Raw genomic sequence first — 20676 nt, forward strand, 5'->3', positions numbered from 1 at the left:
CTCTCGACTTCATGCTCTTAACCACTATGCTGTATTTTACCTCTTATTTACTACGTGGTCCAACAGTGAGTACAAGTAAGAGCTCAGAAAAACAGGAGAAAAGGTTTGAATCTGAACAGTAAAGAAAGGGCTTTGAGGGAGGAGGGAACTCATCTGGGCTTTAAGGCAGGGGTCTCCAACCTCTGCACCATGGGCCGGTACAGGTTCGTGGCCTGTTACAACCGGACCACAAAGCAGGAAGTGAGCGGCGGGAGAGTAAGCATTACAGCCCGAGCTCCGCCTTCTGTCAGATCAGTGGCAGCATTAGATGCTCATAGGAGCTGGAACCCTATGGTGAACTGCGCTTGCAAGGGATCTAGGTTGTGCGCTCCTTATGAGAATCTAAAGTCTGATGATCTGAGATGGAACAGTTTCATCCCAACACATCCCCTGCTCCCCATGTCCTTGGAAAAACTGTCTTGCATGAAACCGGTCCCTGTGCCAAAGGTTGGGGGCTGCTGCTTTAAAGTACATACAGGAGAAGGAGGACTTTCCTAGCAATAGGAAGAGCACCAAGGAGGGTATGACAATACAATATTTAAAAGACTTTGAAGAGTCTAACCAAAGAGCTTGTGCTAAGGTGTAAAAGTAAATACTACTGGAAATATGACTGACCCAGTAAGAGAGGCTTAAAAGTCGGGCAACAGGGCTTGGACTGATTGAGGCAGATAACAGGGAGCCATTTCAGGTTCTCGAGCATGGCTGTAACTACAGTCATATTTTTCTATCAGTGGTATTCAGGGCCCACTAGGAGAAAGAAAGACTAGAGGCAGACCATATATGAAGCTGTTGTAATTATCCAACAGTAGGATGAAAAGACCCTGAATGAGGGAAGTCATGTGGAAAGGGAAAGGAAATGACAAGAGAGCTATTCTGAAAGATCTAATACAAATTAATAAGAAACTTGTATCAAAGATGACAATACAGTTTTCAGCCCAAAGCAATAATGAAAATGATTCTTTTGACAAAAATTTAAAAGGTGGAACTAAAAATGTTAGAGAGACAAAAATGTCACTTCATATGTTAGACATATTGGGATAGAGTAGATTTCCTGTGGACAGCTGAAAATACTAGAACAAAACAGCGTTAAGTGTTGGTGACTGGAGAAATTTTGCATGTTGGTATCAATGCTAATTTTTTTAAGATACTAATTTGCCAAGTTTCAAGGACAGACAAATCACCTATCAGTTCCCCAATTCTATGATTCTGTGATCTATCGCTTCCAAATAATAAAGGAGGACCAAAATTTAGGCGTTAAGTTTCAAAGAAACTTGGTAAGTTAGGGTATTAAATCTATTTGACTATATTGTTCTTGAAGCTGAGTGCTATGCATAGTATTTCAGTAACACCTAACCATTTATAAATGTGTTCAATGGAAGAATGTTTTTACCTCCACCCTCAATAAATGAAGATTTCCTCCTGGGAAGAATTCACTCTATCTTGTTATTTTCACTCTACTATTTAAATAAACAAACATATAAATGTGAATTTATAAGCAAAAACAAAAAAATCACATTTCTAAACTTTCTCTTTGGGTGTTATTAAACTAGTTGAAGAATTAAGTCTCTCTGGTTTCTTGCTTTTTTAAAAAAATAAAATGAAAAAGAATTAAGGACTGGCCAGACACAGTAGCTCACACCTGTAATTTCAGCACTTTGGGAGGCTGAGGCGAAAGGATCACTTGAGCCCAGGAGTTTGAAACCAGCCTGGGCAACATAGTAAGACCACCCCCCATCCCCCACAAAATAATTTAAAAGTTAGCCAAGCATGGTGGCATACGTCTGTAGTCTCAGCTACTCAGGAGGCTAAAATGGGAGGATCGCTTGAGCCTGGGAGGCCGAGGCTGCAGTGAGCCATGATCATGCCACTGCACTCCAACCTGGTTGACAGAGCAAGACCCTATCTCAGTGGAAAAAAAAATTAAGGATTAAGAAAAACAACAGCTGACAAAGGACTAATATCCAGAATCTATAAAGTACTCAAACAAATCAGCAAGAAAAAATCAAACAATCCCATCAAAAAGTGGGTTAAGGACATCAATAGACAATTCTCAAAAAAAGATATACCAACAAGATAGGCCAATAAGCATAATGAAAAATGCTCAGCATCACTAAGTATCAGGGAAATGCAAATTAGAACTATAATGCGATGCCACCTCACTCCTGCAAGAATGGCCATAATCAAAAAATTTAAAAATAACAGATGTTGGCATGGATGCAGTGAAAAGGGAACACTTTTACTCTGCTGGTGGTAATGTAAACTAGTACAACCACTATGGAAAACAGTGTGGAGATTCCTTAAAGAACTAAAAGTAGATCTACTGTTTGATCTAGCAATCCCACTACTAGGTATTAACCCAGAGGGAAAGAAGTCATTATACGAAAAAGATACTTGCACACGCATGTTTGTAGCAGCACAACTCACAATTGCAAAAATACTGAAGCAGCCCAAATACCTATCAATCAACGAGTGGGTAAAGAAATGTGGTGTGTGTGTGTGTGTATATATATATGTTTATATTATATAATTATATATGTATATATTTATATATAATTATATGTGTGTGTGTATATATATACACACCTACATATACACACACACACACCACATATACATACATACACCATGGAATACTACTCAGCCATTAAAAAGAAATAATCACAGCAACCTGGATAAAATTGGAGACTATTATTCTAAGTGAAGTAACTCAAGAATGGAAAACCTAACATCGTATGTTCTCAGTCACATGTGGGAGCTAAGCTATGAGGATGCAAAGGCGTAAGAATGATATACTGGACTATGGGGACTGGGGGAAAGGGTGGGGGTAACAGGGGATAAAAGACTATACACTGTGTACAGTGTACACGGCTTGGGTGATGGGTCCACCAAAATCTCAGAAATCACCACTAAAGTACTTATTCATGTAATCAAACACCATCTGTTCCCCCAAAACTTATTGAAATAAAAAAATAAAATAATAAAAGAAAAACAATTTTTTCCATACAAAATGTAGCTTCCAGATCCTTAATTAAGTAGGAAAGTCACAGCCTTTTATGTTCCCTTTCTGTTAAATAACACAGTAAACAAAAACACCAGTTCAATACCTTAATAAAAAAATACATAGGTTTCAACTTAACCTGATTATATTATTCTCCAAAAATTTAACTTGAGAGCCAAGTTACTCTCATGTGGTCAAAAGCTATCAGGTTTTCTGAAGTTAGTGAGACATCTAGTGGTAAACACAAAGTGGCTAGAGAACTTTCTGCATTTTAAAAAATTTCTCAGCCAGGCACAGTGGCTCACGCCTGTAATCCCAGCACTTTGGGAGGCCGAAGTGGGTGGATCACGAGGTCACGAGTTCAAGACCATCCTGGCTAAAACGGTGCAACCACATCTCTACTAAAAATACAAAAAATTAGCTGGGTGTGGTGGCACATGCCTGTAGTCCCAGCTACTCAGGAGGCAGAAGCAGAATTGCTTGAACCTGGGAGGCGGAGGTTGCAGTGAGCCGAGATCGCGCCACTGCACTCCAGCCCGGGTGTCAGAGACAGACTTTGTCTCAAGGGAAAAAAAAATTTTTTTTTGGTCTCAATTCTCCCCCATCATTTCTGAGACATGTAAAATAGCTAAAGCTCAAAAACCTCCTTACTACACAAATGCACTTGAAAAGCTGCAAATAATAATAAAATAACATTTTCAACTCAAAAATGTGCTACCTTCCAAAGAAAACAGCTTCATTTTCAATTGGGCCAAGAAAAAAAAAAACACACACACAACATTTAGCCAACCCATCTTGGTTTTAAATGACTTCAATTTGGCCCCCTATAAAACACCTTATTACCTTACACAGAAATCTTTTTTAAAATGTTGCAGAAGAACAAATCTGACACTAATGAAAACATTCCTTTTCATATAAAAAATACACATAAAACAGATAATGAAGGCAGGGCACAGTGGCTCATGCCTGCAATCCTAGCACTTTGAGAGGCTGAGGCAGGCGGATCACCTGAGGTCAGCAGTTCGAGACCAGCCTGGCCAACATGGTGAAACCCCGTCTCTACTAAAAATACAAAAATTAGCTGGGTGTGGTGGCACATGCCTGTAATCCCAGCTACTCGGGAGGCTGAGGCAGGAGAATTGCTTGAACACGGGAGGCAGAGGTTGCAGTGAGCCGAGATCACGCCACTGCACTCTAGCCTGGGGACAGAGCAAGACTCCGTCAGGGAAAAAAAAAAAAAAAAAACCATAATGAATAAATGGGTAAATATGTGATAAAGTTAATGGTAGAATCTAGATGGTGGGTCTTTACTATAAAATTATTTTATCTGTTGCTTTATGTTTGAAATTTTTCCTGCTAAAATTCTGGGGGAAAGGGGAAGTGACTTATTTTTAAAAGCCAATAAGCTTGAAAACAGTTCAAAACATGAGTTAAAAAAACTTTTCTCAACAAGGATAGTGCCCAATAAACAGTATTACCTCACATACAAATTACTCTTCAAAAGACAACACATGGCAGTGTATTTTTTCCTGCGATGAAAAATATATATCTATTTCATCACCCTATAGTCGTACTTTGTATTAAAATTTGCTTTTCTCATTCAATACAATTTTAACTGAATCGCAAGCAAAAACTTAACTATATTTTACTATTAATAACTGCACTGATCAATAAACACACATTCATTTATATTTAATTGAAGAATTTAGGAATTACTGTCTCTGAAATTAACGTGGGCAACCCTTAACAGGTCAAAAATCTGTATAAGTATACATGTAAATCTACCACAGAATGGACCTGCGACCTTGGCCAGTGTGAACCTGGGAGGTAACTTCCATTCCTGGCTAACTCCCCTCTGAAGCCCTAAGGATTACCATTCCTGTTTCTCTTTCCAGGCCATCAAGAGTCTCCCATTCTAAGTTTTAAAGATAATCACACTGTTTCCCCTAATCTTATCCCTAAAGCAAGTTCACACTCTTAGAATTTTTATCAATTTTTACTGCCTACACCCATGAAAAAGGGAAAAGATTTCCTTCTTTCTTTCACTTACAATTTAAGGACAAAGATCATATAAGGGTTAACAATCAGCTCTCAAAGGTTTATAAAACATTAATATATGATTCCTCTAGATATCCTAGGAAAAATGAGGTAAGAATATCTGGATATTTTATTAGAGAAGCTGTGTCTTGGGACTCGAGAGGAAGGAAATTTGAAAAGGAAAGCTGGGAGACAAAACTGAAGATTTTATCTTCAAAACCAGAGCAGATGTCTTGGAGAGTGCAGAAGCATCTGTAAGAGTGCTCCTCTCAGCCGGGCGCGATGGTTCATGTCTATAATCCCAGCACTGTGGGAGGCCAAGGCAGGAGGATCACGAGGTCAGGCATTCGAGACCAGCCTGACCAACATGGTGAAACTCCGTCTCTACTAAAAATACAAAAATTAGGCAGGCGTGTTGGCGTGCACCTGTAATCCCAGCTACTCAGGAGGCTGAGGCGGGAGAATCGCTTGAACCCGAGAGGTGGAGTTTGCAGTGAGCCGAGATCACACCACTGTACTCCAGCCTGGGCAACAGAGTGAGACTCCGTCTAAAAAAAAAAAAAAAAAAAAAAAAGGAAAAGTGCTCCCCTTACTTCCCTCCCTTTTCTCCTTGTCCAACCCTATTTGCCACTTTGCAGGCCCACTAGTATAAATCCTACCTTAGATCAACCTTATCAAAGGTTAAAAAAAAAAAAAAAAAGTACACCTCAGTTAGTAGCAACAGGGATGAGGTAGGAAGTGAGCAGCAGCCTGAGACAGATAACAGTGATTGGAGGCAACAGGGAGAGATGGGGAGTTCTGTGGCCATTGGGACCTTCCACTGTGACAAGCTTCTGGCGAGAAGGCACATGGTACATAAATTTAAACTGCTTATAATTTGCGTCCTATGTTCCAAATTATCCTATTTGCTTTCTCATATAAGCAGAAAGATAACCATAAACATTTATAACTATATAGTTTTATAAGATGTTATTTTATAAGCTTTAATTCAGGTTCTGCTCTACAAAAACTCAAAATAATAAAATTTCAAGTGGAATGAATTAAATATAATTTTAAATTATATTGGCCGGGCACAGTGGCTCACACCTGTAATCCCAGCACTTTGGGAGGCTGAGGTAGGAGGATCACTTGAGACCAGGAGTTTGAGACCAGCCTGGGCAACATCGCAAGATCCTGCCTCTACAAAGAATAGTAAATAAATAAATAAATAAATTAGCTGGACGTGGTGAAGTGTGTCTGCAGTCCACCCACTCAGGAGGGTGAGATAGGAGGATCCCTTGAGCCCAGGAGTTTGAGGCTGCAGTGAGCTATGACTGTGCCACTGTACTATAGCCTGGGTGACAGGGCAAGATCCTGTCTCTAAAAAGAAAAAAAATATATATATATATCTTATTTCTTTTAATCAAGCCCCTGAAAATCATCTACTATCACATGAAATCAAACAGCACACATAGCCCGTGACTTGAATTTAAAAATTTAATGAATCATCTCTATTCTAATTTCAAATGTTTTACATAAAAAATTTTGTTGGCTGAAGTTTTTTTTTTTTTTTTTACTAAAAATTATATCATTTTTAACCAATAACTTAAAGCTACAACAGAATAAAGATTGTAATATACATGCTGGGTACTTCCCAATCCCCTCTCATAAAACTTAGTACTAAATAAAGCCAGAAAAAAAAATTACAACAGATTGGTAAATATAAGGCATATATGGGAACCAAACATCTGCTTTGGAATCTGAGAGGTAAGAGCATCTAGGATCAAATGTGGCAGAGATTTCTTTCCCACACTCTGGAAATTCCAAGCAGGCTCAATGACTTTTCTACCTTCCAATGAATCTTGAATGAGTAAAGTTTCCCATGAAATTTTCAAAAGGAAGAAAGTGTTCACAAAATAATCTCTTAAACCTTTTCTAGAACTCTAGTAGTATGCACACCTTCAATATACATTACACACATCTGCATTTACACACCTGCATACACACTCATTCTCATAAATACGTGGGAGAGGTGAATAAAAGGAAAGGGCTAAGCCTAAAAAGCACAAAACCTTCTAAAAAAAAAACGTGATGCCAAATGGCTCTGAACCAAAGCATTCATAATAAAATAACACTGACAATACTTCTGAATAGAGAAACCCCTAAACCAGAGAATTCTGAAAACGCTGTTCCCAAAGATCTACATACAATACACAAGATTTAAAGTTAATTTACTTACGGAAAAAATCCTTTTTCACCAGGTTTTTTGCACAGAGTACTGTAAAAAAAAAAACAAAAAATACATGGGAAAAATTAAAATGTTAAGAGTGTACTGTTACATTTTAAAACACGGAAAACAGCAGTGAATAGTTAAACCCTAACTATAGCAAGGTATGAAACATGACCACAAACTTTCGAACTAGCAAACAAAAGACAGTTGAACCAGTGGTTGCAACTTTCAATGATCACCAGTAATAGCTGAGGGCAAGAAAGTTTATAAATCTGATATTCTAATAATAAGGTAGAAATTCAATTCCTATCTTCCATCAAGATCTATTCTCTGAGAAACTCAGTGGCAATAGGAAAAATAGTTCAAAGGAGATATGTAAAGTCAGGTTGTTATATCTATTTTAAGGATGAAATAATTTTATACTGAAGAGGATCATAAATAAAGATAAAGCTTTCCTGATATAGATGAGTTTCTTTTTTTTTTTTTTAAATAACATTCTGTTCTCCATCTAAATGCCACAGAAACTTCATGGGAGAAATCAAATTACCTTCTCCTAAATCGTCAGTTAAATGACAAGATACGTCTACTATATCTATATCTTTTAAGAATTTAAAGTTAATATATTAAAACTAGATATCCCAAATCCACATTTTCCAAGTTACTATGCATTAAATTACTTACATGGATGGATGCTCAACCTTGTGAACACACTAAAAAATATTGAATTGCCCACTTTAAAGAGGATAAATTTTGGCCGGGCGCAGTGGCTCACGCCTGTAATCCCAGCACTTTGGGAGGCCGAGGCGGGCGGATCACAATGTCAGGAGTTCGAGACCAGCCTGGCCAATATGGTGACACCCCGTCTCTACTAAAAATACAAAAATTAGCTGGGCGTGGTGGCGTGCGCCTGTAGTTCCAGCTACTCAGTAGACTGAGGCAGAAGAATCGCTTGAACCCGGGAGAGGGAGGTTGCAGTGAGCCAAGATTGCGCCACTGCACTCCAGCCTGGGCTACAGAGCAAGACTGTCTCAAAAAAAAAAAAAAAGGATTTTATAGTATATGAGTTACATATCAATTTTAAAATTACTGCTTACAGGCTGGGCACAGTGGCTCATGTCTGTAATCCCAGTACTTTGGGAGGCCAAGGTGGCTGGATCGCTTGAGGTCAGGAGTTTGAGACCAGCCTGGCTATCATGGTGAAACTGTGTCTCTAGTAAAAATACAAAAATTAGCTGGGTGTAGTGGCGCACACCTGTAATCCCAGCTACTCAGGAGGCTGAGGTGCGAGAATCACTTGAACCTGGGAGGTGGAGGCTGCAGTGAGCCAAGATTGCACCACTGTACTAGTGAGTCAAGATTGCAACCACTGAACTCCAGCCTGGGCGACAGAGCAAGACTCTGTCATAAATAAATAAATAAATAAATAAATCTGCTTATAGAGTCATAAACTTAAAACTTCTTTAACTCAAACTTGATATAAGAGAAAGAAAAACATCAATTTTCATATATGTAAATTTTAGTTCATAAAATACCTATGAATGTAATGTTTGGTATTTCTATCCACTTCTACTAACAGTTTAAATGAATTACAGTTATTGGAAGTTTAGTGTATAAAAGCTCATTTGACATAAACTTGGGAATGAATCTAAATAAATATAACTAATCACTCTAAGGGTTCACATAAAAAAACCTTTTGAAAACAGATGTCATCACTAAATAAATAAAATTATTAAGTAAGCACAAGATACTGGTATACTAGGCAGAGTCCCTTAGGCCATGTCTTAGAGTTTTGTTTTTAAAAACATAAAAACTCAATCAATCATGAAAACTAGGGCCATAACTAAGAATAAGAAATCACAAACTAGATTTAGAGAACTCCTCCCCAAACTTTTGTCATAATATAAATTGAACAGAATACTCAGAATCAATACACATGTAACACACACAAAAATCTAAATTACAATCTTCAGTTTTAATGAGGTAATGATGATTTTTTTAAACAAACCACTATCCTATGATTCATGAAGTGAAATGATTTCACATCCGACTTCAGAGAAAGAGAAAACATGAGATCTCCTCCAACTCACTGCCACCAAACCTACATATTCATTCTTTTTCCCTTCCTTCCACTGACAATGTCTACTGTCCTCTCTAAGACTATCCTCTATCTCATATCTAAACCACCATGTTCTCGGGGATCTTCACAGCTGTTATACATATCCTCTATCTTGTCCCCTTTTCTAATCACCTTGTCAACATTTAAACATACTCAAGTCTTACCCAAGCCTCCCTTCAGCCAGCCATCATCTACCTCTTCCCTCTCATAATGAAACTTCTTCAAAGAAAATAAATGTGCAAAAATCACAAGCATTCCTATACATCAATAACAGACAAACAGAGCCAATTGCTACAAAGACAATAAAATACCTAGGAATACAACTTACAAGGGATGTGAAGGACCTCTTCAAAGAGAACTACAAACCACTGCTCAACGAAATAAGAGAGGACACAAATAAATGGAAAAACATTCCATGTTCATGGATAGGAAGAATCAATATTGTGAAAATGGCCATACTGCCCAAAGTAATTTATAGATTCAATGCTATCCCCATCAAGCTACCATTGACTCTCTTCACAGAATTGAAAAAAACTACTTTAAATTTCATATGGAACCAAAAAAGAGCCCACATAGCCAAGACAATCCTAAGCAAAAAGAACAAAGCTGGAGGCATCACACTACCTGACTTCAAACTATACTACAAGGTTACAGTAACAAAAACAGCACAGTACTGGTACCAAAACAAATATACAGACCAATGTAACAGAACAGAGGCCTCAGAAATAACACCACACATCTACAACCATCTGATCTTTGACAAACCTGACAAAAACAAGCAATGGGGGAAAGGATTCCCTATGTAATAAATGGTGTTGGGAAAACTGACTAGCCATATGCAGAAAACTGAAACTGGACTCCTTCCTTACACCTTATACAAAAATTAACTCGAGATACATTAAAGACTTAAACGCAAGACTTAAAACCATAAAAACCCTAGAAGAAAACCTAGGCAATACCATTCAGGACACAGGCACGCACAAAGACTTCATGACTAAAACACCAAAAGCAATGGCAACAAAAGCCAAAATAGACAAATGGGATCTAACTAAAGAGCTTCTGCACACAAAAGAAACTCATCAGAGTGAACAGGCACCCTACAGAATGGGAGAAAAAATTTGCAATCTATCCATCTGACAAAGGGCTAATATTCCAAATCTACAAAGAATTTAAATTTACAAAAAAAAACCCCATCAAAAAGTGGGCAAAGGATTATGAACAGACACTTCTCAAAAGTAGACATTTATGCAGCCAACAAACATATGAAAAAAAGCTCATCATCACTGGTCATTAGAGAAATGCAAATCAAAACCACAATGAGATACCATCTCACACCAGTTAGAATGGCAATCATTAAAAAGTCAGAAAACAACAGATGCTGGAGAGGATGTGGAGAAATAGGAATGCTTTTACACTGTTGGTGGGAGTGTAAATTAGTTCAACCATTGTGAAAGACAGTGTGGCAATTCCTCAAGGATCTAGAACCAGAAATACCATTTGACCCAGCAATTCCATTACTGGGTATATACCCAAAGGATTATAAATCATTCTACTATAAAGACATATGCACATGTATGTTTATTGTGGCACTATTCACAATAGCAAAGACTTGGAACCAACCCAAATGCCCATCAATGATAGACTGGATAAAGAAAATGTGGCACATATATACCATGGAATACTATGCAGCCATAAAAAAGGATGAGTTCATGTCCTTTGCAGGGACATGGATGAGGCTGGAAAGCATCATTCTCAGCAAACTAACACAAGAACAGAAAACCAAACACCACATGTTCTCACTCATAAGTGGGAGTTGAACAATGAGAACACATGGACACATGGAGGGGAACATCACACACTGGGGCCTGTTGGCGGGTTGGGGGTTAGGGAGGGATAGCATTAGGAGAAATACCTAATGTAGATGATGGGTTGATGGGTGCAACAAACCACCATGGTACATGTATACCTATGTAACAAAACTGCACGTTCTGCACATGTACCCCAGAACTTAAAGTATAATTTTAAAACATTTTTAAAAAGAACTGCCTACAATTTTTGACTCTACTTCTTTACCTCCCACTAATGCCCTGATCCACTGCAATCTGGCTTCCTCCCTCACCATTGCCTCTGAACTGCTGCTACAAAGCCCTGGAGACCTAATTACCAAGTCCATACAATGGACATTTTTCATTCTTTATGGCACTTGACCCCCTCATGGGCATTTGCCACTGCTGACTACTCCCTCTTCTAGAACCCCTCTCTTCCAGTTCTGTTTAACACCACATTCACCTGGTTCTACACGGCATAAAACTCATTCTAAGTTCTCTTTGCCAGATCTTGCTGTGCTATAAAACTTGAAGTTCTTCAGGGTTTTGCCCTAGGTTCTCTTATTTCACTCTGTAACCTGAGGATCACAGTGTCCATTTTTGTAAATCTTGCAATTATACGTAAACTGTTACATACATGTTTATTTTCTGGGGAGAGAATCCACATTTTTCCTGGGAGAGAGTTCATAGCTTAATAGTTTGACAGAACTCTTCCTCTCTCTCAAAAAATAAAATCCGAAGAGCCACTTTTCCATATATTCTCTCTGGTCTTTACCATTTACTCTATGGTTATGATGATACCTAAATTCATAAAACCCGATCCTTAGTTTTCTCCTGAACTCCAGGTCCACAAACCAAATATGCGTTCCCCCCAAAAATCACGTCTTCCCCGCAAACCTGCTCCTCCCTCCAGTTGACTTTCTTTTCAATAAATAGCCTTCCTTTCCACCCCACTACCCAAGTCAGAAATCTCCATAGCAACCTTCACTGTATTCCCTCCTGACATCCTGACAATTACAATTCTCAGCAATTCTACCTCGGAAATATCCTTCATCTGTCTACTTCTCTCTATTACCGATGCCAACACCTTAGTCCACCATCTACTGTCTAGGTAATTACAACATTCCCCTGCCTCAAAGCCTCACTTCTTTCCAGTTCTCCACGCTGGACCTGAAGTGAGCTAAAAATCTAATTAAGTCTTTCCATCCATTTCCCCTTCTAAGATCCTTAAAACATTCCAAAGGTCTTCTGGCCCAAACTTATATTGGCTTCAATGCCCTTCAAGCCCTGGCTCCTGCTCACCTCTCTGACCTCATTTTTCATCACCACAGCTCCCTTCCAGGCCCTCAAGTCTAAGATCCAGCCACACTAACCTTCACTTTCTCAAATGTATCTCTCTTACCCACAGCCTTCATGTGCCATTCTCTCTGCCTGAAACATTCTTCCTAGGCTTCTTCACCTACTCATCTCCTGGTCTCAAAAGGGAAGGATGCCTTTTAGAACATGTTTCTCTCAAGCTTTCCCCGCTGGTATTTTCACAGAAGCTCATACTTATAAACACTTATCACATTTTACTGTTCTCGTTTAAGTTTGGAATGTTGCTTATAATTGCGGAGGTGGTAAACTCCATACAGCACGAATCATGCCTGCCTCATCTCTTCCTGCACCAAGCACACATTACGCCTGGCACTTGATAGGTACTCAATAAATATCTGTTGAATGAATGAAATAGACCCTAAAATAATCTAAATAACTTTTTATACTATATAACAATGGCCAATCCTCACATAATCATAATTTTGATTTAAGAAATCTTATTTTAGGCCAGGTACTGTGGCTCATGTCTGTAATTCCAGCACTTTGGGAGGCCGAGGTGGGCAGATCACTTGAGGCCAGGAGTTTGAGACCTGGGCAACATGGCAAAACCCCATCTCTACTAAAAATACAAAAAAAAAAAAAAATTAGCCAGGTGTGGTGGCACACACATGTAGTCTCAGCTACTCAGGAGGCTGAGGCATGAGAATCACTTGAGCCTGGAAGGCAGAGGTTGCAGTTAGCTGAGATCACACCACTGCACTCCAGCCTGAGCAACAGAGTGAGACACTGTCCCCCTCCCTCCACCCCTCAAAAAAATCTTAGTTTTATCATTTCTCTTTACTTAAAACATACTTATCCGGTCGTGTTTAACCAATTCTTAAAAAAAATCACAAAATGTTTAACATTCAGTTTCAAAGAACAATTGAAAAATCAAAAGAACAAAGAACTTTAAAATCAAGTTCAAAGCTTATGAGGAGAAATTACATTTTAGTAATCAAGAGATTAAGGAAAATTACATTAGTGTTCTAGAAGAAACAAGATTAACTTAAAACAAAGAAATAATATCAAGATTGGTCAGACCGCTATGCTTCATGCTGGATCTAAGCAGTTCCAGCCAGCTTTACTAAATTACTTTCTGCCCTGGAAGCAAAAACTCTGATTTGTAACTTTTAAAAGGAAGATTGTCAAAACATGACCTGAGAACTGGTAATGTTATTTATCTGTAAAAATAAATTGTTTTCACATCCTGGAGCCTTTACTGCACTGTTCTTTTTTCTTGGGAATGTACCTTGGGGACTAGAACCACAGCCCATTGCTCTTTTCATTCTCTGTTCTAATCACAGAAGATTGGTAAATGCTCAAAGAATCCATGAATTTCAATATGACAAACTCCTGATTATGTCACCACAGCAAATTCTCAACTAAGGAGGTATGTATCAGAATCCCCTGGAGAATGTATATACAATATTATAATTTTATATTAGAAGAAAATTAATCTATCATCTTTTGTAATAGAAACTATGGAAAGTAGAACTAAGATTAGGAATCATGGGACTAGGGAGGGGTGGCAGTGTGGGAGAAGTTTCATTTCTGCTTTCTAAATGTTTCTTAAAGAAAATAGGTAAAAATGTTGAGAAATGCTGGGCAGTAAGGGAGTAACAGGAGAGAAATCTTGTTAGGTTGGCGAGGCCAGAACAAAGGCTATGGGGTACAGACTTTCTCCTAGACCAGCAGTCCCCAACCTTTTTGGCACCAGGGATTGGCTTCATGGAAGACAAGTTTTCCATGGACCAGTGTGTGTGTGTGTGTGTGTGTGTGTGTGTGTGTGGAGGGGGGGGGAGGGGAGCAGGCAAGGGGGTTTTGGGAATGATTCAATCTCATTACATTTATTGTGCACTTATTTCTATTATTATTACATTGTAATATATAATAGAATAATTATACAACTCACCATAATGTAGAATCAGTGGGAGCCCTGAGCTTGTTTTCCTGCAACTAGACAGTCCCATTTGGGAGTGAAGAAAGACAGTGACAGATCATCAGGCATTAGATTCTTATAAGGAGGGGCAACCTAGATCCCTCGCATGCGCAGTTCACAGTAGGGTTAACACTCCTATGAGAATCTATTGCCGCTGCTGATCTGAGAGGAGGCAGAGCTCAGGTGGTAATACACGATGGGAAGTGGTTGTAAATACAGATGATGCTTCACTGGCTCATCTCCTGCTGTGCAGCCCATGGCCCAGGGTTGAGGACCCCTGGCCTAGACAGCAATCAGTATTTCAATATCTTTAATGTTTAGTAAGCTTATATATATGGAATTGAAATTATATATACAGAAAGGCACAAAAATCTGAAGTATTTGAATTAATTCAATTAATTTTCACCAATTTTTGTGTTAAAGCAAAACATTATACTGGACTACAGATATTTAGTAGGCACAAGTCAATTTTTATTAGTGCTAACTACAAATGTAGCATTACACCACCACAGTACCATGCTGCAGAATCCACTAGGGACAATGTCTCAAACAGCCCATATATTTGTACTAGATTAAGTCTGCTTATACTACTTTATCATGTTACTACCCTTCTCAAATTCCTTCAAAGCATTTCATTCTTAAGTCTACACTCCCAGAACCTAGCTTGTTCTAGCTATTGTACTCACTCCTTTTTCAGACAGATGGTTTGAAATGATTAGCAGAGATGATCAAAATGAGCTGACATCAGCCATATTGGATAAAGCCTCTGCATTTCACACAGATGCAGGTGTGATCATCTTGAGATACTTAGGGAGAAAGGAATACTCCTACATCATTCACTCTCTCATTCAACATTTCCTGAACACTCACTTTGTGCCAAGTGCTATGACAGTTTCTGCAGATACAAAGAAAAATAAGACATAGTCCTTTGCTCTCAGAGCTCACAGGTCAGGTATAATTCAAATACCATGTCATAAATGCCTTTTATTGTTGTTTTCTCAAGATACGGTTTTAAACTTTATGGAAATCTTATATTTCATTTGAGGCAGCGATTAGAGAAAACCATTTGCAGAAGTACAGATGGCAGTAAATACTACCATTTTCATTTAGGTCAATAATTTATTTTTCTGGTAGGAAAGGAGTTATCTATATGCAACAAACCAGGTAATAGTATCAGAGTAAATCGCAGCTGTAGAAAGAGAATGCTATGCTTGTTCTTACTGAGTTGTATTCATAATGAATGGCTAGCTACGCTTAATGTGAATAAAGCTCCCAACTACTTAGTATATCCTTGCCAAAAATTCCCCTTCCTCCTCCAGATTGGAGTTGCATTCCAATTACACTGCTGATTGGAATGAGACTGCTTGAGAGAAAAAAAAATACTCAGACATCCCATCTTCCTTCACCCCACAAAAAGATTTTATAATACTGTCCCTGCAACTCAAAAGTAGCATAAATGCTTTTGAACACAGATTTCTCTGCATGTTCTTTAAACTTATGTTATCATTGTAAAATAAAACTGAAATTCAGGATAACATTCCTATACAAATTCCAGCAGGTGGCCCAGTGCTTCAGAAGTATCAACTGATGTACACCATTCCTGACCAGTGGCACATGACAGCAATTTACATCTTTCTGCTCTGAGAAACAGCCTCTATCTCAACCCCTAAACATGAAATGAAAATGAAATTTAAATGCTACAGAAAACTTCTACACAATTTTTTATGTGTTTTAGTTATTGTTGCTTGAAACAAGAGTATTACACAGATTCACATTCAAGGTGTTATTACAAAATGTTAAAATAAGCAAATATATCACATATAATTCTATATGCATAAAAATGATCAGTTAAGTAAATGATAGCAAACAGCAAGTTGAAATATTACACAGCCATTAAAGATTATGTAAACGTATTTATTTATTGATGGATAAGAAAATAATTTCTTTTTTTTTTTTTTTTTGACAGTCTCGCTCTGTTGCCCAGGCTGGAGTGCAATGGCGCGATCTCAGCTCACTGCAATCTCTGCCTCCCAGGTTCAAGCGATTCTCATGCCTCAGCCACTCGAGTAGCTGGGATTACAGGCATGCGCCACCACACTTGGCTAATTGCTGTATTTTTAGTAGAGACAGGGTTTCCCCATGTTGGCCAGGCTGGTCTCAAATTCCTGACCTCCAGTGATCCACCTGCCTCGACCTCCCAAAGTGCTGGGATTACAGGCGTCAGCCACCACACTCGGCTTAGAAAATATTTTCTTAATATGCTATTAAAAGTCCTTTTACATGTAGTACATTTAATAAAATATATTTTTAGTAAAGAATATAAACATATTGGATAACATTTATCAAATATTTACTATGTGCAAGTGTACACCAACCACCCTGTGAAATAAGTAGTAGTACTACCGTCATTTTAGAGATGAGGAAACTGAGATTCAGGCATAGAGACTTAACAGTGATTTTGCTTTTAAGAGCTAGAGTTGGTTGGGCACGGTAGCTCTGCCTGCAATCCCAGCACTTTGGGAGGCTGAGGTGGGCAGATCATGAGGTCAGGAGTTTGAGACCAGCCTGGCCAACATAGTGAAACCCTGTCTCTTCTAAAAATACAAAAAATCAGCCATGTGTGGTGGCAGGTGCCTGTATACAGTCTCTGCTACTCAGGAGGCTAAGGCAGAAAAATCCACTTGAACCCAGGAGGCGGAGGTTACAGTGAGCTGAGATCGCGCCACTGTACTCCAGCCCAGACGACAGTGCGAGACTCTGTCTCAAAAAAAAAAAAAAAAAAGAACCAGAGCTGAGATTCCAACTCAAGTAGATTAATTCTAGAACCCAAACTCAACTACCATATAGAGTGAAACATACTCTCTCAGGCTAGTACTTCCTTTTAAAGAATCTTACTCTAGGCTGGCACAGTGGCTCATGCCTGTAATCCCAACAGTTTGAGACGTCTAGGCGGGCTGATGGTTTGAGCCTAGGAGTTCGAGACCAGTCTGGGCAACAGGGCAAAACCCCATCTCTACAAAAATATACAAAAAAAAGAAAAAAAATAGCCCGGCATGGTGGTGTGTGCCTGTAGTCCCAGCTACTCAGGAGGCTAAGGTGGAAGAATCACCTGAGCCTGCAGTAAGCCATGTTCACACTACTGCACTCTAGCCTGGGCAACAGAATGAGACCTTGTCTTAAAAAAGAAAAAAAAAAAAAAAAAATCTTAGTCCAGTTAAAGCAATTATTGGTGACACAGGTTCACAAAACGGTTAATTGAAAACTAGGTTACAGAAGGGTGTTCTGCAAAAGATTCAGAATTCTCCTCTTTCAACAGATATAGTAATTTACCTCAACAATCATATTAGCCCTGCTTTTAACTAAATATCTTGTCATTTAATGAAGGAATTTTAGGCAATTCATTTCATTCATGCTGCAAAACAAACTAGGCCCTTAAGTTTAACTTAATATATTCAGTACCTGGCAAGTAGTTAATCTAATTAGTATGTTTGATGATGTATTAAAAGATACAGGTTCTGAGGTAATTATCCTTACTAAGAACAGTATCAGCATTTAAACATTTCAACAAGGCAAAATTGGTTCTCAGAAAATTTATTATATTTTTATTTTTTTGAGATGATCTCACTCTGTCACTTAGGCTGGAATGGAGTGGCGCAAACACGACTCACTGCAGACTCCAGTTAAATTTTCTGGGCTCAAGAGATCCTCCTATCTCAACCTCTGAGTACCTGGGACTACAGGCGCACACCACCATGCCTTGCTAATGTCTAAAATTTTTTTGCAGAGATGGGGTCTTGCCATGTTGCCCAGGCTCAAGCAATCCTCCTACCTCAGTCTCCCAGACTGTTAGAATTACAGGCATGAGCCACTGCACCCAGCCTCAGTTAACAAATTTAAAATGACCTTTCTAGTCCACTCATATCAAACAACTTTTAAGTAACTACTTAAAAATTTTTTTTCAACAAAGATGAAGATTTTGGTAAAGTTCTCACAAACATGCGTACTTTTTACATTAATAAAACAAGATGAGACTATACAAATAAGCTTTCTAAACACTGAGTGCAAGTTTATCAATAATAGATCTACTTTGACATAATAAATGCAGATTTTAAAGAAATCTAGTCAGAATTATAGATTTTATTCTAGTCACAATTATAATTTTTTTTACTTATCGTGATCAGAGGTAATTTTAAAGTAAAGCTTATCTTAACAAGCATAATAATCAAGTTCTGGTGTAAGTTCACATGTTAAAAATAAAAAAGGGCTGGGTACGGTGGCTTACACCTATAATCCTAGCACTTTGGAAGGCTGAGGTGAGAGAATCACTTGAGCCCAAGAGTTAGAGACCAGCCTGGGCAATATAGTGAGACTCCGCCTCTAAAATAAATAAATAAATAAAGTAAAAGCTCAGCTAAAGCCAAGCAGCACATTCAGTATGAGATAAATGTAAAACACTTGGTCTAGGTATCTGGTACATAGCAGGCATTCTACGAAAGCTATTATTTTGAGAAACCATCTGAAAGGATTTGTTATATATCTTAAACCAGTATTTCTGTGAATTCTTTATTCCTATATGAGGATGAAAATACACAAAAGTACCGTTCTCCATTCAAAAATTCACCATGACTTAAAGACCTATGCTGTGTGCAGACCAAACATTATCCTGTCTGCTGCTGCTGGAGACTCAACCACCACCTTCTCTACTGGACTCCTTCATTCAAACAGACCCACTCATAACTGATGGCTGTTCAAGAGATGAATATTGTATATTTAAATTAAACCACACAATTTACTTTCTTCATAAGGATGCCGAGAGAAGGAAACCTTATTGTAAAGTTCAAGTATATACTTGCAATGAAGCCTAAACATTATTTTATATGTAGAAAAAGACTTGCATCACTTTTTGGCCACTCCCAAGTTTCCTTCCTTTACCTTCTTTTTCTAGAGACACTTATAGAGGCAGTGTAATATAGTGTGTTAAGCTATAAGCACTATAAAAGAGTTAAATAATTAGGGTCAGAATGCATGGGTTTGAACCTGGTGCTATCCCTTATGAACTTGTGACCCTAAAAACTACTTAACTTCTCTTTGCTTCAGATAGCTCATCTGTAAACATGAGGACAGAAGGATACTAAGAGCCACCTCATGGTGTTGTTTTAAAGATTAAACAAATTGAAACACAGAGAACACGAGACCAGTACCTGGTACACAGCAAGTGCTCAATAAACATTGGCTATTATTATTACTCAACTCTAAAATTTCTCATAAAATTAACCTACCAGGTTGCAAACACATTAAAAAAGAATATGGCCGGGCACGGTGGCTCATGCCTGTAATACTAACACTTTGGGAGGCCGAGGCGGGCAGATCATGAGATCAGGAGATCGAGACCAGCCTGGCTAACATGGTGAAACCCCGTCTCTACTAAAAATACAAAAAATTTGCCAGGCGTGGTGGCATGTGCCTGTAGTCCCAGCTACTCAGGAGGCTGAGGCAGGAGAATCGCCTGAACCCGGGAGGCAGAGCCTCCCGTGAGCCGAGATCATGCCACTGCACTCCTGCCTGGGTGACACGGCAAGACTCTGTCTCAAAAAAAAAAAAAAAAAAAAAAAAAAAAAGAATATAATTTGGCAAGACATTTGCCTTAGCCAAAACAAATACCATAGATTAGGTGGCTTAAACAGCAAACATTTGTTTTTCACAAATCAATGGAGGCTGAGAAGTCCAAGATCAAGGTGCCAGCAGAGTCAATGTCTGGTGAGGGCCGTCTTCCTGGTTTGCATACTCCCACCTTCTCCCTATATGCTTGCATGACCCCCATAATCTCTCCCATGTCTCTTGTTATAGGGGCACTAATCCTATTCATGAAGGCTCCACCCTCATGACCTCATTACCTCCCAAATGCATCACCTTCAAATACCATCACATTGGGGATTAGGCTTCAACATAGGAATATTGGGGGACACATTCCATTCATAGCAAAGCTTATGTACCTAGCAAGCTTTCAGTAAATGCTGTTAATTGAGTCCCAATCTGTTTCTCTAGCCTCACTCTCTTCCCAAGCTCCGAACTCATACACCCATTTAGATTCCTCACCAGCACTTCAAATTATATTTTTTCAAAATGGAATTCATCAGCTTCCCTAGTGAACCTGCT

General features: G+C 38.6%; 1 protein-coding gene across 4 annotated transcripts in view; it reads right to left on the reverse strand.

Moving 5' to 3' along the window:
- The window catches only part of SMURF2 (SMAD specific E3 ubiquitin protein ligase 2), a 120450-nt gene that overhangs the window by 57579 nt on the left and 42195 nt on the right, over positions 1-20676 (reverse strand). For 3 of the 4 annotated variants that reach the window (XR_008621578.2, XM_034942739.3, XM_034942740.3), the window contains exon 2: positions 7293-7331. The exons of the other annotated variant lie outside the window; for it this stretch is intronic. Coding sequence is in view for 2 of the 3 variants with exons in the window: in XM_034942739.3 (XP_034798630.1) it covers positions 7293-7331 (39 nt within the window). In the remaining variant the exon portion in view is untranslated. The remainder of the gene's footprint in view (positions 1-7292; positions 7332-20676) is intronic. 4 annotated transcript variants of the gene reach the window in all.

This window comes from Pan paniscus, chromosome 19 (genome assembly GCF_029289425.2).
Source record: "Pan paniscus chromosome 19, NHGRI_mPanPan1-v2.0_pri, whole genome shotgun sequence".
Lineage (NCBI taxonomy): Eukaryota > Metazoa > Chordata > Mammalia > Primates > Hominidae > Pan > Pan paniscus.